Below are 24,617 nucleotides of genomic sequence, written 5' to 3'. Positions count from 1 at the left end.
CGCCGTACTCGACCCGTGTAAACCAGGCTTAAGTGTGATGACAGTGTCATCTGCATACATTGTGGTTTGGCAGTATTCTTGTAGCTGGTCTGGTAGGTCATTTGTGAGGAGGAGGAACAGGACTGGTCCGAGAACTGATCCCTGTGGTAGTCCAGAAACAGACTTGTGACTAAGAAGCCATCTTCTAGTTGTTCTATTATATGCTCGGTGAGCTTTATTAAGGCAGTGGAAGTGGATATTCCTTTAAGGAAGCCATGTTGCTGGCTGGTGAGCAGCAGATTTTGGTCTAGATGGGATATTAGTCTGTTAAGGACGATTTTTTCAAAGATTTTAGAGAAGGTCGGTATAAGTGAAATAGGTCTGTAACTTTTAGCATCTGTGTTTGGTCCACTTTTATATTTAGGGTTTACCCTGGCAGTTTTCAGCTGTGTTGGGAAGACCCCTTGTTTGAGAGACTTATTTATGAGTGCTGTTAGTGGGTTAATCAGTTAATTTTTGCATGTTTTGACCAGTTTGGCTGATATTTCATCAGTGCCAGATGAAGTTTTTGGTTTAAGTGAGTCTATTGCTTTTAGTTCTTTGTTACGTGTTGCAAGATGAAATTTTATTTTGTTATCTGTTAAAGGAGGAATTTCGGGGGTTCTGGTGTGTGTATTGGTGTTGTTGGCCTGAAGTGTCCCTTCCGCAGCTGTAGCAAAAAAAAAAACTGTTGAGGTGGTTTGCTATTTTGATTGGGTCCTGTAATGTCTCTCCATCTACTAGGAGTTCCCACTCATTTGCTATACTGGTACTTGATTTTCTCTTATTATTTATAACTTGCCAGAGTGCCTTAGACTTGTTGTCGGCATTGCTTATATAGTCAGATGTTTGAGTTTTCCTCAAAGTCTTTAGTCTTAGGTCATAGTCCCTTTTTCTTGCTGCGGTTTCTGCTTTATCTTCAGGTAGACCTGTGCAGTTTTATTTTTCCAGGGCATTTATATATAGATTTTTTTAGTCTAGAGCATTCAGCATCCCAGCAGTTTTTTTGGTTGTGTTGTTTTTCCTTGTCATTTTTACTGGGCAGGTCCCATTTAGTATTCCTTGGATAGCCCAGTGAAAGTTGTTATAAGATTCATCAACATCTTCTATGTGGTAGACACAGTCCCAGGGTTGTTCATGGCGCCTGGTTTTAAATAGATTTGTGGTGTTTTTGTTGAGAGTTCTTCTTTTCTCCTTAATTGACTTTATGATTTTTCTGGTGGCAGTTGGAGAGTGGCAATTTGGGCAGTGTGGTCTGAGAGTCCAGACAGGATAATGGATGTCTGGATATGTTTGGGTCTATGCTTGTACAGATCCAGTCTATTGAGGTTTTAGTTTCATGTGTAATTCTAGTAGGTGGCAGATTTAGTCTAACAATGTCAAAAGGTAGAAGGTCTTCAACTTGGATGTTATCTGTGTCGTTTGCATGTTCACCAAGGTTGTTTACATTTATGTCGCCCATGATGACAGTTTTCTCCTTTGTGCGGAGATGAGCATATTCCAGCTGGCTGGCTTTCTAAGATATCTAGCGCTTGTTTCAAATTGTCCCTTGGAGGCCTGTATACTCCCATGACCTGGACTATTTTCTTTTTCAGTTTTATTTAGAAAAGAGCAGTTTCACATACTAGTTCTGAGTCGTCATCACTTATCTTAAGTACTTTCATATACTTTTCCAGGCCATGTTTGGCATATCCTGCAACTCCCCTTTCGTATGATTTCTTCTTGTGTAGCCTCCAATTAGGGTGTAGCCAGCTAGCTGTGTGTTTTCTAAGTTTTCTCGGGAGAGGCCATGCTCTGTAACAACTATGAAGTCTGGTTGTTCATTATTAAGGAAGTGTGATAGTCTTTCTGTTTTATTAGACAGCCAGTCTATATTTTGGTGGGCAAGGGTGAGTTGATGTCTGCGAACTAGTGGGTGTTTTGATTGGTTGTCAACACTGTTTTTAGATTTTGTTATGTTGTTGCCGAATACACCAAACACCTCGGAGACATGAAGGAGTATGAACGGGACTGCAGAGACAAAGAGTCCTCTCCACTGGACTGAGGACCCCCTCTGGTGTTTGGAAGATCTGGACTCTCCAGTTCAATTTGTTGTCCACTGCGACACTGTAATCGTAAAAACTAAGGGAATTTCCGTTTGCCTGATTGGATTTTCAATGAAATCTATTTAAATTACATATTAGGTTTAAAGTGTATTTTTAGTAAAATACCAAAACTTAAATTTAGATTTGTTAGGGTGTTTTTAACTTAGTATAAAATTTAAAAAATTGCCAAGTTTGATCAAAATACATACATTAAACAAGCAAACTACAACAGTTTACTTATTCTCCATATGAGTAAAATGGGAAATCAAAATTTACAGTTTTTAGCGAATTTCAAATAGGGAAAACCTAGCATTTACCGTAGGTGGCATGAAAAGACCTGGAGCCGGGACCAATGTATTTTTTTGGTTTGAAGGTGTAAGGCGGGATAAACTTAAATGAGTTCGCAAACCAGCATGATTGGACCATGAGAATAGAGTTTTATGGGGTAAAAATTGAGTTTTCTAATTTTTGGCCCTCAAAACACAAAATTTCCCAATTTCTCTCTAGACCACTTTAAACAGCTTGAAAAAACAAATAATTAAGTATACCAGAGTATTTTTTTATGGTTATTGGTTACAGAGAAAATTCAAAAAATTGCAAATTAAAAATTCCCATATGTTTTTCTTATGGAGAATATTGTAAAATGTTGTAGTTTGCTTGTTTATGGAAAAATTTTGATCAAACTTGGCAAATATTTTATTTTTTGGACAGAATCAAGGTAACTTAACCTCTTGTATACAATTCGTGAAGTAATCCGGAAGGCAATACACAAGATGAAGTTTATGATTGCTTGTTCTTTACAACTCACCATAAATGCTGATACTCCAACCAGTAACATAGCAGCCACAGCTACTCTCCACCGACCCAACCTCAGAGCTATGAGACCAAAACAGTTTGTGCCGAGAAGATAGCCAATGCTGTCTGGTATAAACACTGTTCCGAGCTGCCACTTCTAGAAACACAATAATTATAACATTCATTACGTATTCTAGATACAGATTTTTTTCTGGATCATTAATTCTATTTCTGGTTTTACCCACCCAGCATTGATTTTTCTTTGTGCCCAAGCATCAAAATCATCTAATTGTTTGCCGATTGCCCCATCTTATTTGTTTGATAATATTTATTTCTTTATATTGGTATGGTTGTTCCAATTCCAGATTGATCAGATTAGGATTTGTTATGCATTGGTGCATTGATTTAATCTTTTTTCCAAGGTCATTGTAACTTTGAGAAACATAAAATTGGTATGAGAAACATAAGGTCAACTAGTGTCCTGTTTTATTATTTGAACTCTCTTGTTAATTGTTTGGAAATATAATCTGGTGAATAGTAGATTATGTAACAAATAAGCCGAAAGTGCCCCAGATAAAAAAAAACTTTCGAAACTTTGGGTTTTTAGGTAGAGCAAGCCTGAAACAATAATTACATTGACTACAATGACCGTACAAAGGCAATTTTTGTACAACTTTGGGTAGTAAAGGTAATTATTTTAGTGTTACACTAAGGTCCCTACAATTAATTCTCAATTCCTGGGATTGGTTCTGTGACCCCAAAATTATGCCTTTCACACAAAAACTGCTGGCAATGGAAAAACACCTAAGACTAAACTGCTAGCTGCACTCTATAATACTTGAATAAAGAAGAGAAATAATAAAAAGATGTCATATACAAAATGTCATAATTTAGTAGGCCTAGTAAAGATGTCATTTGCTTTGGTTAAAAGTATTTTTCTACTGGATTTTTGAAGCAAAAGAAGTAGGAGATCTTTGTCACTACACTACTTATACTCCTGTATGGCAAAACCTATTGGTTTTTGCTTATGCTGGTTACACAACTATCAAATTACCCATCAGAATAAAATTACTTAAACATGTTTGGCTGCAAGTTTATATTTTACCTGTGGCTTAATATTAGCCATAAGCCAAAGAGGTAGACACGGCTCTAGAATAGCCATGGCTGAAGAGGAGAGCCAAATAGCGGCAGTGCATAGGACAATATAGCCATCTGTGAGAAGACTCAACCAACCATCCTGAACCACAGCTCCCTGTATAAACATAAGGAGACTTTACTGTTTCACAAGTGACCAATGGGAGCAAAGCAATATTAATAAAGGAACAATATTTGTTTAACCTTATGGGATAAAATTTTAATTTTTGGGCCAACCAAATCATATGGCTATGTTGTTATGTGGGCAAATACACCAAATCTCTGCAAAAAAAAAAAAAAAAAACTCTACCAAAGTAGTTTTAAAGATTACTAGCTGTTACCCACGGGCTTCACCCTGTTTGACTTCACAAGTATTAATAAAACTATAGCCCAGGAATTTTAGAAAAAATAATGCCCTAAAATAGAACAAATTAATAACTAGCTGATTTTTGGTGTGGTGTTAGTATGTCATTAGGTAAGTATTTTCTGAAAGTTCCCCTCACTTCCTCCGCTTGCTTCACCCAGTAAAGGGCTAGAAAGGGTTTAAGTGACGTAAAAATACAAAAATATTTATTGAGTGACACCAATGTCACCAATTTTAGTGGTTTTAGTCTTAAATCATTCAGAATGAAAGTAGTCATGCTAAATAATCATCGCAACAATGATTCATAGCACTTTAGGGCGTTTTATTTTATATATTTTAATTTTATAGTAAATTTTAGGTTATTTAAAGCGTTTTTACTGAGAATTTCCGTTTTTGACAGCTACTACCCCAACTTATTATTTGTTATTTGTCCTAAAATATATTCAAGAAAATTTTAAAATCAATGAAACAATTATATAAATCATTAGTGTGATTTTGGATGGGCATAGTTAGACCAAAATATAGATGTAAAGTTAAGAGCACCGAACCGCAGCGTATGAATCCTTCGCGCATTTTTGACGATTTAATTTCTCATTTATTAACTTAAAATGGTCTAATTATTAAATAAACTCACATAAAGAATGCTAGTAAATAATAATATTAAAAACCCTAATATCCATGGATACGAAAAAATAAATCATAAAAACTACAGGGTGTTGAGAAATTTAAGTTTGGATATTTTGGGTTGGCAGCTCTGAAAAAAAATGTTTGCCTAACAATGCTTTCACACCTGTTATTTTGTACGTACACAGCTTTATACGTAAAATACCCCCGCCGAAGCAAACCTGCAGACTAAGCAAATTTCCATTTGCCTGATTTGGATTTACACTAAAATGTCTCCTTAAAAATATCACAATTATTCCTTATTTAAATAACATGGTACTTAGGTTTGCTGCATCAGGGAGGGTAAGAAGGTGTTTTTTTTTGTAAAATGTTAATAGTTTAGTATGAAATGAATCCATTTTCCAAATTTGATCAAAATATGATCATAAACAAGCAAACTACAACAGTTTTATTCTCCATAAGAATAACATGGGAATTTTAAATTTACAGTTTTTTGAAATTTTCTCCGTAACCATTAGGCGCATAATCACGCTTCAATATACTAAATTATTTGTTATTTTAAGCTCTACAAAATGTTATGGAAAAGAAAATGCTAAATTTTAAGTTTTTAGGGTCAAAAATGGGAAAACCCAATTTTTGCCCATGTTTTTGCTTACCATGAGTACTACGTTAATAGCTTATTCCCTATAGGGGAAATTCCTAAAAACATAATTATGTTTGAAGTTGTTTTAGAAGACTCCTGGTACAATTGTTTTTTTACAATATGTGATGTGAATAAGTAAGTAATAGAAGAATTTTGCTTTATATAGGTGTTGTGATTGTTGACAAGTGGAAAATGGCGTGTATCATCTCTTAAGTCAATTTTTTCACACAAACTTCATAATAAATGGACTTGAATTAAAATACAGTTTTTAAGCTACGCAATTTTCGCTTGGTGTCATGGAAAGCTGCAGCTTGTGTGGAGAGAGCCTTCTCGAAGCAGGGAACCTGACAAAATGTCGTCACCCGAGATATTCCTGATCTTTTACATGCCAGTGAAGAGCGTGGGGACAACGTTCGACATATTTAGGAAGGTAAAACATCCTTAAAGGTCCGTGGAAAGTGTCAAACGTATGTCATACACGACCATCATCCATTGCTGCAGCTAATTGCGTAGCAGTGTCAGTCATCTGATTCGTCCTGTTCGGACGCAGAGGGGTCCCCAGTCGTCTCTCTCTCTCGTTCAAGCATCGATTCGGTGTTTGACATTAAAGTTCACTGTTTGTTTTGTGGCAAAGATGCCTTGAACTGTGCCAGTACAAAACTCCCAAAAAAATATAGAAAGGTTGTGCATGAAGTGCGTACCCTACCAACATTTAACTCCGTCAAGAAACGTGCTATAGAACGTAAAGATGAATAGGGTCAGTTGATTTTATCCCGAAAAGCCGGTGTTGGAGATTAAAAGCCCTACAAGCAAAGTATTGCCGTGACTGTTATTCAACATTTTTTAGAAACCCATCAGAAAAAGGTGTAGGTAGATCGGAAAACGTCATAACAAGAGATGCGTTTTTCAAATTATGTTGTTACATTGAAAATAACGACGAATCCCAGTTTAGCGTCATGAGCCATGGGACCTCCCACATCTCTGTAGGATGATGAAGATGTTGATGCGGGATTGTAGTTACAAGAAAGATTGTATGTAGGTAAAGAAGATGCTTTATTTTGGACGGGTTGAAATTCGCACCAAGAAACTGATCCGTACTTTTCTGAAATGTGCAGGAAAAATTGTAAACTTATCTTAGCTATTTTTTTATTTGTTGATATGTGAGTATTAGTTGTATATAAGATTTAAAAAAATTAAGGTAAAGAAAGTCCAATATTACATATCTCACAAATTATGCAAGAGTTTTATTTATTTTTTTATATATATATTTTTTTTACAAAAAATAAAATATATCAAATAAAACGCTTTAAAGTGCTATGAATTGTTTATGCGGCAATTCTTTAGCATATGACCACTTTCATTCCGAATGATTTAAGACTAAAATCACTTAAGTTAATAAATGAGAAATTAAATCGTCAAAAATGCGCGAAGGATTCATACGCTGCGGTTCGGTGCTCTTAACTTTACATCTATATTTTGGTCTAACTATGCCCATCCAAAATCACACTAATGATTTACCGGTATATAATTGTTTCATTGATTTTAAAATTTTCTTGAATATATTTTAGGACAAATAACAAATAATAAGTTGGGGTAGTAGCTGTCAAAAACTGAAATTCTCAGCAAAAACGCTTTAAATAACCTAAAATTTACTATACAAATTAGAATATATAAAATAAAACGCCCTACAGTGCTATGAATTACTGTTGCGATGATTATTTAGCATGACTACTTTCATTCTGAATGATTTAAGACTAAAACCACTAAAATTGGTGACACTGGTGTCACTCAATAAAGATTTTGGTATTTTTACGTCACTTAGACCCTTTCTAGCCCTTTACTGGGTGAAGCAAGCGGAGGAAGTGAAGGGAATTTTCAGAAAATACTTACCTAATGACATACTAACACCACACCAAAAATCAGCTAGTTATTAATTTGTTCTATTTTTTTACCTAAAGTGCCTGGGCTACTATTGATTGGTTTAGTTAAGCTGAAATAAACTAAACAGAATATTGTCATGGTGGAAGGAAAATACACAGGTGTGCTATTCCCGTCACATTCTGACGTCACTCAGATTGCAAACAAAAGATCACCTGATTGTAACTGTCAAATTAGTATTTGTTTTGATTTGATTGTTATTGTTTTTATAATGTTTTCAAAATAGTTGAATGTGTTCATTAAAAACAATAACAACCAAATCAAAACAAATACTAATTTGACAGTTACAATCAGGTGATCTTTTGTTTGCAATCTGAGTGATATCAGAATATGACGGGAATAGCACACCTATGTATTTTCCTTCCACCATGGAATACAGTAATACAAACAAATAATCACACCTCATTTTAATAAGGTAGTAAATTAAAAGAACAAATACATTATAAATATTGTATTATATATATACAAATACAAATAAGTACACAGAGTATTTTTAACATGAGGTATATGGAAATGTTCCCTTTAGAACGACCTTAAAGGGCAGTTTATGAATTAATGGATAGTTTTGTGCAAGGTTTCTCGTCATTACAAACATTTTAAGTATTTAAGATATAATAAACAGCTTATTGAGCGGAGCGAGTTAAGCGAGCGAAGCTCTTATACGTCGACTCTTATGCATTTCGTAATACGCAAACTCCTCCTAAACGGCTGAATCAATCGTTTTCAAATTTTGCATGGTGATAAAGACCATATCGGAGAGTGCCAACATCTATATGACTTTAAAAAAGTCTCTCAGGAATCCGCCCCACTGGGTCTCAAAGTTTCCATGTAATCCTTATGGAAGCAGTATTTGACACATAAACAAAGACATATGATCAGCTGTTGACTATTGAATGCAGTAGATAAAGAAATAGCTGATAGCATTATTCCACAGATATAAGAACAGAAACGGTATGGATCATAAATATAATCAAATGACGACACTAGCTTGAGGTCCGTGACGTGTGAAGTGGTGAAGGAAGTAGTAAAGGTGAGCAGTCCGGAGTGTGGGAACTGTTTATGACGATTAGATTAAGGTATCTGCAATCTTAAAATGCTATTAGAAGGGAAGGAAACAGGTCCGCGACGTAGAAAGTGGAGCAGGAAGTAGTAAAGGCGAGCTGTTCGGGGTGTGGGATCTGTTTGTGACCATTAGATTAAGGTATTTGCAATCCTATGATGCTATGGGAAGGGAGGGAAACAGGTCCGTGACGTAGAAAGTGGTGAAGGAAGTAGTCAAGGCGACTTGTCCGGAGTTTGGGATCTTTATGACGATTAGATTTAGGTATCTGCAATCTTAATATGCTATGAGAAGGAAGGGAAACCGGTCCGTGACGTAGGAAGTGGTGAAGGAAGTAGTAAAGGCAAGCAGTACGGACTGTGGGAACTGTTTGTGACGATTAGATTAAGGTATCTGCAATCCTAAAATGGTATGGGAAGGGAGAAAAACATGTCCGCGACATAGGAAGTGGTGAAGGAAGTAGTCAAGGCGAGCTGTCCGGAGTGTGGGAACTGTTTATGACGATTACATTAAGGTATCTGCAATCCTAAAATGCTATGGAAAGGGAGGGAAACGGGTCCGCGATGTAGGAAGTGATGAAGGAAGTAGTAAAGGCGAGTTGTTCGGAGTGTGGGATCTGTTCATGACGATTAGATTAAGGTATCTACAATCTTAAAATGCTATGCGAAGAGAGGGAAATAGGTCCGCGACGTAGGAAGAGGTGAAAGAAGTAGTAAGGTGAGCAGTGTGGAGTGTGGGAACTGGAAACCGTTTGTAGCAGTTTTAATGTATCTGCAATGCTGAAATGATATGCGAAGGGATGGAAGCATGCTCACGACATAGGTAATGGTGAAGGAAGTAGTAAAGGCTAGCAAAACGTGGGAATGTTTGTGGCAATTAGATTAACGTATCTAAAATACTAAAATGCTATGGAAAGTGATGAATACAGGTCCACGACGTAGGAAGTGGCTTAGGAAGTAGTAAAGTATAAGCATAGTGTGAGATCCGTCTGCGGCAGTGAGATTAATGTACCTTCAATCCTAAAATGCTATGAGAAGGGAAGGAAACAGGCCCACACGACGTAGGCAGTGGTGAAGGAAGTAGTAAAGGTGAGCAGTGTTGAGTGTGGGAATTGATTAATTTATCTGCAGTGCTAAAATGCTACGGGAAGAGACTGTATGTTAAAATGATTACGAAGCACGAATCGATACATATTTTCTATACATGCAATCGTTTACAATCGAAATTTACTGAGTTGACATCTTAAGATACTCAACATATTTTACTCCTTAGAGGCTATAAACGATTTTTACTCAATAAATATTAAAAATGCTACTTTAGACCCGCAACGCATGCATTAAAAACTACTGTTTTACTGCAGTATGACAAAAACAATATAATATGAACCCTTAATGACTCCGCTCAATTTTGTGGATGCCTCTGCGAACGCCACCTAGTATAACGGATTTTAAAGAGTATAATTGCCTAAAGCATGTTCTTTAGTTTAAAAAATAACATTGAATTGTACAATGTAATAAACAACAATACAATTTTGACAATTTTGCCTCTGAACTGTGTTTAAATGTACATTGTCACAAGATCATATGTTTTACTTTTTACACTTTGTTGTGTTTATGTTTTGAGTGATCTAAGAAAATAAAATAAATGTGGATTCCTTTCTTTAATATAATGGTTTCTCACTAATTTAAAAGATTATTCTCATAAGTCACCTAGAGAGATCATGCCTTGGATAATGCGTATCAATAGGTCTATTCCACAAACAAGGTATCTATATATTAATTACGTAAGGCGATTCTTTGCGTCAAAATTGTCGGCGACTGGGGTGTCGTAAAACGACAGGAGAGGGCTCAAATTAAAGATCTATATCCCGTGACGGCGGGAAAAATATTGGAATTCCCAAAATGTTAACAGAAATTTAGATATAAAGTAAAATGTTCTCCATAAGAATACCATTGGAAGCCATACACAGCTGATTTTTGTTTACTTTAATATAGTTGATCGCACTATACTTCCAAGCCAGTATTAATACATGCAGTTGGTTGACTTCATAGCCAATTAACTCTGCAACGCACTGCACTGTATACTATACTAAAACCAGGGATAGCGTTATCTATAATTGAGACTTTTTTAAACCCAAAAACCAAACCAAAGATTTTTGTTTAAACTGGCCAATATTGGCTTTGACAACTAGGAAATGCTCCCCAAAACCATAAAATATTACTCAATGTGGCTAATAAAACTGTTCATTATGTATAGTACTTATTAACCTCCCGCCTAAAGTTTCATCACGATCGGATGGTCGTTTAATAACGTGTGAAGGACAAACATTGGATTTCATATATAACAACAACCAAAAGCAAACATAGGCCTATTACATAGAGACTTTTTTTAGACAAAGATATGGTGTATAGACATAAAATAAATAATTTGATTCTTAGTTTGTTTAAATATTAAAATAGGCGGTTGTTTTACAATTTGAGATTTTTTTGGGACTTGTCCCTACATGCCCCTAGTTTCATTATTACTTTTAAAGAAGCTATATACTATTTTCTTCATTGTTTTGCCATTGTAACTGTTGATTTTTTTTTCTTGAAGCAAGTATAAAATTGGTTAGACAATATGGCAGATGCTAATTAAAAGATATCTATAGAGAAACTTTTGGGTGCAAGTAATTGAACTAAATGGAAGATGCTTATCCAGTTGTTGAAGACAACAAGGATTGTTAAATTTTGTAATGGGATCTGAAGTAAGAAATTATTTGTTTAGATACATGTACAGTAATAATAAAATCTCTATGTTGTAGTTTTAGAGTTCACTTAAATACAGTGTAATGTATAATAATAAAATATACTGCATTCACAGCACTTACCTCATAAGTTGGCTTTAGATCCAAAAATGAGAGCTGGAGTACTGAAGAAAGAAACTTTTATTTATATATTTATTATTAATACATGGTGTATATAAAGTCCCGCACGGGCTTTTTCTAAATGACAACAGATAAATCAATAAGATTTGGTATGGTACATCAACACAACACCTAAAAATCTACTTTTTGAAGGAACTAGGTATCAGTTTTCTGTAATATCATGGGAACGTGCAAGGAGTCAGAAGGAAATCTTAAATGGAAGCATAGGTTGATATATGTACATCAAAATAAAGGCCTTTGCCTTTACAAGCAGAGTATAATGCCACAAATTTGATCTAAAACGGACAACCAAGTCAAAAATGACAGCAGTTCAAAGATTCATTGAATTTGCAATGCTACTCAGGGGGCCAGCCGCTAGGAATTGGAAGAAAATCTTAAACGTAAGCATAGGTCCGGATAATTAAAGAAGAGAAAAGAAAAGCATGGGAAAAGTTTACCAGCAGGCTGGATACAGATATGGAAGGTAACAGGAAGATGTTTTATAAATTGATGAAAATCCAGAAGAGATCGACAGAAAGTGCTCAACATATGGAAGATGAGAATGGAAGACTGGTTGAAAATGGAGAGAATATTAGAAACCTTTGGAGAGACTATTTTAAAGACCTACTAAACTCGGAACTAGAAAGAGATGAGATTGTGGAATCACGAAACGGGAACAAGTTGATGAAATTAGAAGAGATAACATGGAGAAATCAAAAATGCAGTGAAGGGGATGAAGAATAATAAATCAGCCGGACCAGATGAAGTTACAGTTGATATGATTAAAGCATTGGGCCCTGTAGGGTTACATTTTTTGAAAAGGTTGTTTATGTGTGTTTTGAAGGAGGGAAAAACACCAGAAGAATGGGGAAGGGGAGACATAGTGACATTGTTTAAGAAAGGTAGTAAAAGAAGATGTAAGAATTACAGAGGAATAACATTAATTTCCCAAGTGGCAAACATTTTTGAAAAGGTGATTTGAAATAGAATAGGAAATTATGCTGAAGATTAGTTAAGTGAGGAACAACATGGTTTTCGGAGAAATATATACAATATATCTTTGGGGTAAGACAGCTGATAGAGAAGCATTGGGATTCAATCTATAAAAGGCAAAGCCCTCACTGACTGTCTGACTCACTCACTCACTCATCACTAATTCTCCCACTTCCCATTTACCTAGGAGGCTGAAATTTGGAACACTGATTCTTTAGGCATTAAATAGGAAAACTAAGTTGTTTTTATTCTGATCGGACTCTCGGGCTCCGCCCCAGTGGCTCTGGAGATTCCCAACCAAAAGGTGAGTGAGCGTAGCGAACGAACTTCAACCAGGACGTGATTGAGCCATGCGAACGAGCTCACTTATGAAGTAAAACGGGGCAAAGCCCGCGGGTAAAGCTAGTCAGAAAATAAAATGTGTTTTTATAGATATTGAAAAAGCATATGAGTCCGTGAAGAGAAGTGCCATCTGGGATAGCTTAAAAGGTATTGGAATAGAAGAAAAGTACATTGAGTGGATTAAAGAATTGTATAGGATCACAAGTGTCGTGTCACGACAGTTGCAGGGTAAACCAGTTGGTTTGGTGTAAGGAAGGGACTGAAACAGGGAAGTATTTTGACACCGATTTTGTTTAATGTGGTAATGGAAATAATGTGGAGAGAAGTCAGAAACTTTAGGGGAAATGTGGGAACTATGATGTTTGCAGATGATATAGTGATATAGTGTGGGGAAGAAATGAAGGAGAGTTACAAAGACAACTGGATAAATAAGCAGAGGTTATGAGAGAGAGGGGACTAAGACTAAGTAAGGAAAAGAGTGAAGTTATGGTGATCGGAAGAGATAGGGTGTTGGAACAATCGTTAAAAGTAGGAGGAAAACCACTTAAGTTGGTTGAAAAATTTACATATTTAGGCACGGTTATTTCGAACGATGGATGGATGGCGCAAGAGGTGACGGCGAGACCGGGGAAAGGTGCATGATTTTACCAAAGTATTAGACATCTAGTCTGGGATAAGGATATACCAAAGAAAGTTTAAGTTACCATGTACAAAACATAATATATACCGATAGTTACCTATGGTGCTGAATTTTGGAACATAACAGAGAAGAGAGGGAATGGAGTAAGGTTCATGCAGGTGAGATGAAGTTTATAAGAGGAATAAAAGGTAAAACAAGATTCGACGGAATGAGGAATGAAGAGCTGAGAAGAGGAATAGTTGAAGAAAGTTTGAGAGAACGAGTAGAGAAGACGTGATTGAGATGGTTTGGCCACGTAAGAAGAATGGAGAATGAAAGAATCGCGAAAAGAATGAGTGAACTTCGAATGAATGGAAGAAGACCAAGAGGAAGACCCATAAGAAGGTGGTTCGACGAGGTGAAACTTGATGTGGAAGCAAGAGGAGTGCAATGGCAGTATGTGGAGGAAGTGGAATTGTGGAATGATAGACGAAGATGGAGAGGCCTAGTGAACACCCAGACCCGAAGATAATCGGAACAGGAGAGGATATGTATGTATGTATGTATGTATGTATGTAAGCATAGGTTGATATGCACATCAAACTAAAGGTCTTTTTAGTAGATTACAATGCCGCAAATTCAAGCTCAAAAGAACAACTGAGTAAAAATTGGCAGCAGTTCAAAGATTCAAAATTAAAGATTCAAGATATCTTTGAAAGGCTACCATTTTTGACTCAGTTGTATGTTTGAGTTCAAATTTGCAGCATTGTATTCTGCTAATAAAACCCTTTAATTTGATGTACATATCAACCTATGCTCCTATTTAAGATTTCTATCTGACTCCTCGTGGGACGGCCATCATATGACAGAAAACTGACAGTTCCTTCAAAAAGTAGATTTTTAGGTGCCGTTTTGATTTACCAACTCTCATCGATTCATCTGTTAATGTTTGAAAAATATTGAGCCCGTGCGTGACTTTATATACACTCTGTATATTGTGAGTTTTGTATATGCTGTAAAATTACTGTGTGCCCTGCTGTTGCTGGAATATCTTTTCTGTATAGCAGAATTTATAAAAATCAGCATTATTATTAATTAGAGGACATCGCTTTTACCATACCATACCATAGTTACCATACTGGCTCCATCACCAACGTGTGTCCACTCATCTGTCCAGTCTTACATCAATCAGAATGCCATTAAAGTGATTATAGTGGCTTTTGCTATTTTGTAGAAGCGAATAGTTAGATATAAATGCATCTTAGGTACCCATATCTTAAATGTGAGCCTTTACATTAAATGTAAAGACAAATTTTGTCTTTCTTAACTGTGTACAGCCACCAAGGAATTATGAGATTTCAATAAATATATGAGTAAGTGTGTGTGGTTTTTTAAGAAGGAGGGAGAAAGAAATCATAGTAGATAAATTATTTATAAAGTATTTGGAAAAGAGTCTTCTTCTACTTTCAAGTTAAATCTCAATGATAAAAAATTACAGTAATGGATAGGTATGATTACAACAACTATAAATATCTGCTGCATTAGAAATGAGAGAGGGGGAGAGAGAGATTAACATTTACGATCTCGAAGATTGAAATTTTGTCAAAATAGATGAAGATCTAAATTAAGTCAGTAGCAGAAAGAAGCTCTAAACTACACAGAAAAACTCCCTCTTGCTCATAACTACTAATTATGGCTAATGGCTATACTAAAGCCAAAAAAACAACTAACCAGCCAAAATACCAATCTAGCTATCTCGATAAAAAGCTTAATTGTACAGAAGTACCTAAGTAAAATGTACTCCACAAGGTCATACTAGCACAGTGTCGCAACCCGCATAGCAACAAATTAAATTATGTGTTTCCACTTCTTGTATTGACATACTGTACTCTACTACTACGTGACTGTGTGTACTACTGAACAGACTAAAGATCTGTTTAAACATTCTGTAGGTTAGTTCCTATGTTTAATATCACTACCTAGATTATTTAACTTTCCAATAATTTTGCATGCCTCCTTTTAGTTTTTTGTGATAACATTTACTGTCTTGGATGAAAAGAAAAGTGTGCATCTGGATTTTTATTTACTTTTTGCATTTTTACATTTCTTAGGAAAGCACAATGCTGTAAATCTCTCACTCATCATTCATAATAAAAAATAACCACTTACAGATTTGAATCTCATTTTCAATCAATTATCTACATACCTAGGTCAGTCAACACAAAAAATGCAATAAACAAAAATGGAATTGTTTTTCCGAAGAAGTCGTATAGAAACCCTCCGAAGGGGTAGCCCAGTAGTACACCGAGGGCGACACTGCCCAGTATGAAGCCCATGACTCTGCTGCGACTAGTCTCCGTGGGGAAGTATTCAGCAATCAGACACATACCTGGGCAAACAATCACTATACACAACAGTATAAATATGTATCAATGAATCTGTTTACATACTTTATACAGTAAACCTTCGATAGTTCCACACACCTTTGTAGTTCGACACAGCTGAGCTATTATGTTAAGTGATATTTAATGGTTACTATTGTGATGTAAGCTGATTTGAACATTAATTTGTCATTCATTGTTGACTTGAGACTTAACTAATGAACAGTGAAATTAATTGTTAGGCTTTTTAGTATTTAACAAAAATTTGGGTGCTTTCTATAGACTTGTGTTTTTACTTTCCTGTATATTAAACTCCATTTATTCCCTATAGTTCGACATTTTGATACTTCAACATCCCTTAAGTCCACAAAGTGTCGAACAATCGAGGTTCTAATACTTAACTATATTTCTAATATAATAACTAACATTTAGGGAAAATAAAGTAGTTTTAAGTCTTTCAAAGTAATGCAGGTTAGTGTTCGACTTATATTTTTAACTATATGATAATGTGATTCAATATCAAATAAATAGTAAAGTCTTACCTTAACAATATCTCAGGTTCAGCAAACATTCTTTTTGTAATGTTTTTTTTTTTATAAATGAAAATTGTAATTCCACACATGGTAAATTCAATTTGGATTGGAAACATCAATTCTGCGCACAGATATGTATCAGGCTATAATGCTCGTCAAGCATGACGTCACGATAGAAGAGGGCAATGACGTAGGTATTTATTTTCCTAGGAAAGATTAAAACAAACAGCTGATCACAAACCGCAAACATTACGTCATTGCCGTCTTCTATCGTGATGTCATGCTTGACGAGCATTACGGCCTGTTTTTTTTATGTGGCCTTGCATGTATGTGTCTCTATGTAAATAACATTAGTTTTAATGACTTCTTAGGTTAGCTGCTACAGTACAGGAATGGTAATAAAGTGTGTTTTAGTAAAATCTCAATAGCTTAGTATGAAATAAATAAAGTTGCCAAATTGCATCAAAATATGATCCATAAACAAGCAAAGTACAACAGTTTAACTTTTCTCATAAGAATAGCATAGAAATTTAACATTTTATAATTTTATAAATTTTTAGGGGCGGCTCAAGGAATAATTTTTTGGGTAGGCCTGACAAGGATCAAGAAAGATTTTGATCTGGGGTCGAGAGGTTTGAAGAGCTTCCCCGCAAAAAGGGGGGAATTAAAAAATTCAAATGCAAAATAATTAGTTTGAATGCTTTCCCTTTATATGAATATAATTAAATTTATTTATAATTTTGAAATATCTACCAAAATTTTGGGTAGGCCCGGGCCTATCTGGCCTGCTCTCTGGAGCCGCTCCTGGAAATTTTCTCTGCGATCATTATCACGCACTATAATACTATACTCTGGTATTATTTATTTTTCAAGCTATAAAAAATGGTTTAGAAAGATATACAAAATTATATATGTTGGAATTAAAAATGGGAAAACCCTATTTTAAGCCCATAAAACCGCTTTCATTTGCCCTTTTTTTGTCCATAGTCTGATCATGCTAGTTCACAAACATGCCCACTTTAGTTGGGCCCAGGGGCGCAAGAGGAAGAGGTTAGGTTTGTTTGGAGGCGCAAAGAGAATAGATCTCCACAATTAATGGGCACCGGGGTGTTGCAAATATTATATACATACAAAAATATAAACATGTTTAAATGTATTTATTTAATTAATAATTATTATAAAATATGTTTTGTTTGCATATATAATATGTATAATTGCATTAATGCAAAATAAAACTCCGTATGCGCCCTCTCTCGTAACACTGACAGTGATACCTTTAAATAAGTTACTGTAATAGAAAAAAACTCAATATGCGAATTTGAAATATTACTCACATTTAGTTGAACAAATGTTATTAACAATGAAATTTGGTTCCTAACTAACACGCTGACTGCGGCATACATCAAACAGGCGATCGCCACCAAATCAAATCAGTGAACGCAATTAATTGGCATTCAAATATTTCAGTCTGACCAAACACAAAAGAGCAGCGGTGATTGTGCTGTGTTATCCCGAGAGTGGACGTAGTTCACTGGACTGAATCACTAAAATACCCAAGGGTAGCAGCACTGACTGGATCCGTAGCCAGTGTCTTTGTAGTGTGGCTCGAAGAGAGAAAATGCCCGAAACTGGGACAAAAGGTATTGCCAGACGGGATTTTACGGGTAATTTTAGTACCAACCTACACCAAAATAAAGCTCGCATTTTAAGCTACAGGCTGGCAACGATTATAACGTTTCGCATCAATGGCTTAGCTTACACTGACTGTTCGAAGTTAAATAACGGGAACGGCCGATTACAACCGCAGAGCACCTGATGCTGCGTTGCCGGCACCGGCCAGTTTTGACCGCTCAGCAGCGAACGTGTTAAGTTATTCAACATTTAAATACAATGGCATTATAACAACAAGTAAAATGGGTTAAGTTTGTACTATTTAGTGTTGCGGAATAAAACTCTACATGTCCGCTCCTGTTTTACTGGTGAAGCGCCTGCTCGAAAGTTAATGAAAATACCTCTTACATGTCCTGCATATAGTTTTTAAGATTAACGGTTTTCATGGAATTTGGCATCAAATACATTAAAAAGCTGCCATTTCAGTTCAAGAGTTTTTATTCATATTTAGCTCAAGAGTAGTGGTCAATAAGATACGCGTTTTTACAGAATTTCAACGCTGTAGCTCAAACAGTTAAGGAGTAATGGATGTTTTTTTTTAATCACATACAGACAGATATACCGAAAACAGAATGAGATAGGAAACATGTTATAGGTATTACATTTTTTGTTTCTTTTGACATGCTGAATAACGTGACAAAGTTTGTTCATGTGGTTGCAAGTTACACTGTATATATTAATTTGAACGGATGCGGTTTTTGGCCTTTGGGGACATAAAAAAATAAAAAGTAAATGGTCCCCAGGCCTTGCTCTTACTATGATATCTACGCTAATAGCTTGTTATCTTAATGGGCAATTCGCTAAAACAGGATAATCTGACATAAGGAGAGGATTGTTAGGCCTTTTATTTCCTCTGTTTTTACAGAAAATAAGAACCTTAGTTGCGGATTCATAAAACATAGAATTTTGAAACTATTAAGTCTAAAAGAGTACCTTTAAGAGTGGAAATTTCACTTAATTTACGAGATAACCATTGGAGTAGTTACCTGACACTCCAATACAAGCTGAAGCGATCCCTTGCAGACTCCTGGCAATAAACAGTCCAAGGTAGCTCTCACTGAATGCAAATACTAGCAACAAACACAGCATTATTGCTTTTGTAAAGTACAATACTCTCTAATTAGCTGGAAACTAAGCAAGGAACAATAAAATGACAGCAACTGATGCCACCGACTTTGATAGATCTACCGTGCTGTAATGAATTAATGCTGTTGGAAATATGGTAGGGATACAAATAGACACATAGCTAGCATTAAAGGCCCGGTTAAAGCTTTGACTATTAATAAAACTACAGTACGGTCCACAAGAGTCTGCATCAGTTGAGGGAGGAGCCTATTTTAACCACCTGACTTCATAGCCAATGAGGGTTGCGCGTATTTGCCAAATCTAATAATACCAGATAATTTTAAAATATTGTTTAGTTTATTTTTAATTAGTGTCAACGTCTCAATAGCCTTGGCTTGTGATTGGCTGCTGCAACTGCAGACTCTCGTGCACCCCACTTTAGACATTCCATCCCCATGTTAAATGTGTAGCCAAATTTTTTTGCAAAATCGTCGTAGTCGATGTGAGCCACCGACTGATTGTGCGTATCCAGCAAATCAAGGGGTGAGCCGGTACAGTACAAAGGTGAACTGTGTACTGATAAAATGATGATGAACGATGATAAAATTATGAGAGTGATGATGATGAGTATTGATTTTACCAAAAGTTAAACTTAGGAATTGACTTATAGTGAGCTATACCAACTGTTATGGGTTATGCTGACCCATCAACCTGGTCAGCAACAAAAAAAAGTTATAAAATATAATTTTATACACTAGCGCATTCTGTGACTGGCTCACACAACTAGGTAAGTTCTTTATTGATAAAAAAAATTTTCAATAAAATTGGCGACAGCTGGTCCATATAAATAGGAGGTCTACTTCAGTATCCAATAGTCAATGGTTAAAGTTTTAAAATATCACTTTTTGGAAATTTTACTGATAATTTAAGATCACGTTCTGGGACGGTGGCGTTGTCCCAGCCACTTCCAGCTACTTGGAGGTCACGAATTGTGGATATTTATAGGCATACACTGAGGATGTGACACTCCCTGGTGTGGATTAATGTCTGCAATACTACGATGATCCGCGGTACTATCCTGATAATTAGACCAATTCGTTAATTACAAGGAAAAAATGAGGTTCGGATTCCACTATAAACTTTAAGTCCCTTAGTTGCCATTGGCTGTATGGGATTTATTAATAGCTGTGTCCAAGGAACATGTCGGCCTTAGTCACTGACTGGGACGGGTGGCGTCGTCCTGTAATCCAGCTACTAGGAGGTCACGAATTGTGGATATTTATAGGCATGCACTGTGGATGCGATACTCCCTGGTGTGGATTAACGTCCGCACGAGTGAGTACTACGACTATCCGCAGTACTATCCTGATAATTAGACCAATTCGTATATACCAAGGAAAAATGTGGTTCGGATTCCACTATAAACTGTAGGTCCCTTAGTTGCCATTAGCTGTATGGGCTATTAATTAACAGCTGTGTCTAAGGAATGTCGGCCTTAGTCACTAACAAGACTACAAGATCGCGCCACTCATCCTACACTCATCTCCATTCATACTTGGCTTAAAATACATACTATGTATGGTCGCCATTTCATTGAACAGTATTAACTACAAGATCGTGCCACTCGTCTCCATTCATACTTGGCTTAAAATACCTACATTTGTATGGTCGCCATTTCAGAATAAAGTATTGAAGTAAGTACATTCGTGTTAGATTTTAAGTCTCATTCCATCTCGTTTATAAAGGGTTAAAATCATCATACAAAAGTCAGTAACATTCTATTTTATTTTCCTGAAGAATAACATGGGGCTTTGGGGGGAGTTAATAGCTATTTACCTTACAAGTGTAGTAAGAGCGTTTTTACATCACGCAGGTGAATGTTGTGCAACGAGCGGAAGCGAGTTGCATAATTTACCTAAGTGATGTAAACACGCTCTTGCGTAACGTGTAACGTACAAGATTTTACCTGACCCAACAATATACAGGAGGTTACGAACAATATTTTTCATTATCAATTTCACTCATCTTCTAACAGTAACGTTAATGTACAAACAAAAGCTAGGTTAGGAAAATTCTTCAAAACATAACAATAAAATTCAAGCCCACAGCTGATTTCTAGCGTTGAACGTCGTTGGCTCCATAGAGGAATATTTTTTAAGCTAAGCACTCAATGTTATTTAAATGGATTTCATTACCTCACCGAGTGAGTTTTTTTCAACTTTACATAACTGAGAAGTAAAGAAGTTGTATACATCACGCTTGGGATAGGTAAGTTTAACATGGTGGGTTAGGTAAACATTTTAATATGTAACTTTTTAGAATGTTCCCGAGGTGTCAGGCCCAAAACCAAAGAGCCGTACTAAATTTCAAGTCTCTTATACATCTAGTACTGGAGAATTTTTATTCCCAAGTGAATGAGTTACACAAGCTGTTGTATATTTTTTTTCAACTTTGCTCCCCTTTCATATCTCTATAAGTAATAATCTTAGCAAAAAGGTGCTTAGGACATTTCTTGTAGATAATTTCACGTAGACATCATTCTTATTTATGGCAAACTCTTTTGCTGGAGGCCATAGTTTTTGAGTTATTAACGAAAAAACCTAAAAAAGGGACCTTTAAAGCCCCCCACCCCCCCTAGCCCCACCCCCAATGGTCAGTACTTTTGGTTAATAGTTTAAGGACCCTTCCTCTACAACAGTACCAAATTTGGCTTATACATGAGTTTTTCCCCTATTTGGTCTTTTTTTGTCTTTGTTGCCTGGACTTAAGTTAATTAACAAATAATATAACAAGATTTATAGGAGATAAAACATGACAACTCACATAATGCTGCTAGTAGCAGGTGAAGAGAGCCTATGAAGAGAGGGAGTTGGTAACCACAGTGACTCGTCAAAGCTCCTACCACAGGATTCATAACTAGCTGAACCTGCACAAAAACTCTTACAATAACAATAAAAAAAGTAATCTAATTTTTTAACTTCAACCAAAGTCCTTGAAACTTTGGTTTTGTTCTGGGAAGGGAGCAGGTGGCTAAGTTTGGGTGGGTTAAGAAAGGGGTAGTATGTAATCGTGGCAATTTGTGCTCCTGGTTGAGGGGGTTGGACAGCTCTGATTACAGGCCTAAAATCATGCAGATCTTCTAACTTTAAAAATTCTCTAAATATTTAAAAAGTTAATTATTAAATAGTTGTCATAAAGTTTTTATTTCACTGGAAGGAGAGATATTGTCCTATAGTTTGACAATATTTTGTTTCTAAGTAATCTCTTTTAGCAAATCTATATCTATAAAAGAGGAACTATGTATGTATGTATGTACCTTATGGACTCAGAAACCACTCGACAGATTGTAATGAAACTTTCAGGCATTATTAAGCATTATTCAAGGATGGTTTGTGTGAAGTTTGGTGCAGATCTGTCAAAAGGGCTCCGCCCCAGAGGGTTTTAAGTGGGCCAATGTCAGACTTTTTGAAATACAATGTGGTACTTTCCTGTTAAAGGGAACATTCATTATTATCGATGATTTTTTTCTCGATATATCGATATTTTTGTTTTCCGATTGTCACAAGTTCAAGTTGACAACTGATCTTGTTTAGGCTAAAATAGTCTATTATATGGATTACTAGCTGTAACCCGCGGGCTTTGCCCCGTTTAACTTCTTAATTTTCAAGATTATCTCGTTCGCATGGCTCAATCACGTCCTGGTTGAAGTTTGTTCGCTACGCTCACTCACCTTTAGGTTGGAGCTCGTTCGCTGCGCTCACTTGCCTTCAGGTTAGCTCGTTCGCTACGCTAACTCGCCTCCAGGTTGAAGTTCGTTCGCTACGCTCACTCACCTTTTGGTTGCAAATTAGCTGTTGTCATAAATGTAAAAGAAATAATAGTGCTGCACCCTGTTGGTAATCCTTGTAACTTTAATGCTATTGAACATCATAGAACAGAACCAACTTGTTTAATTGAAACAGCTGTTAAGATTCAATAATTCAATTTCTCATAAGGTTAACATGGGAAACTCCAGAGCCACTGGGGCGGAGCCCGAAAGGATTTTTGAAATAATAATATGCCTATATGTTAATCGGGAATGTGAGCTATCATCATGCCAAATTTCAGCCCAATCCGACCAGTATTTTTCGCGTTCACTTGTCACAAACATACATCCATACATCCATACATCCATCCATCCAAACTTTCTCATTTATAATATTAGTAGGAAGAAATGAAACTGTTCTAAGCTAACCTAACATAACAAACAAACTTGCTGTAGGTACCAATTAAAAATTCCGTTTGATAACAGAATAGGCAAGTTAAACACGGATTTAAATGTTACACAGCAAGTTTGGTTAGTTATGTTAGGTTATTTTTTTATAACAGTTTCATTTCATTATTGTTTGTTGATACTGAACAATATTTATCGTAGTTGTCAGCTGATATGTTTCAATTTGTTAAAATCGATATATCGAGAAAAAATCATCAATAATAATGAATGTTCCCTTTAACAGGAAAGTACCTACAATGTTTACAAATAAATATAACTAGCTGTTACCCGGCAACTGTTTTGTAGGATGAATAATCACAACATGCTGTATTAGTCATTATTTGAAATAGTGCCACAATGTTTCCACAGAGTGCAGCACAGAAAACTATTTTAGTCTTTGAATAAGTCCAAATATATTAAACGCCAATCGCAGCACACCTGTGCACTCAACAACGTTTCAATACTCCAATGTTAAATATGTAAACATAAAAACCTTTATCAAAGTATTATAAACGATAAAAGGGATGGCAATGCCTTAATATTTTTATCTTTTGTTCTACACACACAATCTAACATAAATTATTAAGTAAATTATAATTGTGCGTGCTATCTCAGGTATTCAAATGCCTCTCAATTTGTCATTAACCCACCTCATTACTGTCATTAAAAGTAGGAAGTCCAATAATAATTGAGTGGAGCGAGTGAAGCTCTTATACGTCGACTCTTATTCATTTCGTAATACGCCAACTCCTCCTAGACGGCTGAATCAATCGTTTTCAAATTTTGCATGGTGATAAAGACCATATCGGTGAGTGCCAACATCTATATTGCGTTTAAAAAGTCTTTCAGAAATCCGCCCCACTTGGTCTCAAAGTTTCAATGTAATCCTTAATTATGGAAGCAGTATTTGACACATAAACAAAGACATATGATCAGCTGTTGACTTTTGAATGCAGTAGATAAAAAAATAGCTGATAGCATTATTCCACAGATATTAGAACAGAAACGGTAGGGATCATAAATATAATCAAATGACGACATTAGCTTGAGGTCCGTGACGTACGAAGTGGTGAAGGAAGTAGTCAAGGCAAGCTGTCCGGAGTGTGCAAACTGTTTATGACGATTAGATTAAGGTATCTGCATTCCTAAAATTCTATGGGAAGGGAGGAAAACGGGTCCGTGACGTAGGAAGTGGT

The 24,617-nt window shown here is 35.9% G+C and overlaps 1 protein-coding gene across 2 annotated transcripts in view; it reads right to left on the bottom strand.

Moving 5' to 3' along the window:
- LOC128982026 (synaptic vesicular amine transporter-like) overlaps positions 1 to 24,617 on the bottom strand; it is a 55,442-nt gene that overhangs the window by 9,151 nt on the left and 21,674 nt on the right. Inside the window, exons 5-10 of one of the 2 annotated variants that reach the window (XM_054401067.1) lie at positions 21,993 to 22,095; positions 19,091 to 19,174; positions 15,726 to 15,923; positions 11,530 to 11,570; positions 4,003 to 4,149; positions 2,911 to 3,054 (exon numbers count right to left, since the gene is read on the bottom strand). In XM_054401067.1, coding sequence (XP_054257042.1) covers positions 2,911 to 3,054; positions 4,003 to 4,149; positions 11,530 to 11,570; positions 15,726 to 15,923; positions 19,091 to 19,174; positions 21,993 to 22,095 — 717 coding nt within the window. The remainder of the gene's footprint in view (positions 1 to 2,910; positions 3,055 to 4,002; positions 4,150 to 11,529; positions 11,571 to 15,725; positions 15,924 to 19,090; positions 19,175 to 21,992; positions 22,096 to 24,617) is intronic. The other variant, XM_054401075.1, reaches the window with a different exon arrangement.

The sequence above is a fragment of the Macrosteles quadrilineatus genome, unplaced genomic scaffold (genome assembly GCF_028750875.1).
Source record: "Macrosteles quadrilineatus isolate MER2022 unplaced genomic scaffold, UCM_ALF_1.0 Scaffold_1__1_contigs__length_201487025, whole genome shotgun sequence".
NCBI classification, from domain to species: Eukaryota; Metazoa; Arthropoda; class Insecta; order Hemiptera; family Cicadellidae; genus Macrosteles; species Macrosteles quadrilineatus.
Note: the sequence above shows the minus strand (reverse complement) of the source record. Positions and strands in the feature narration are given on the sequence as shown.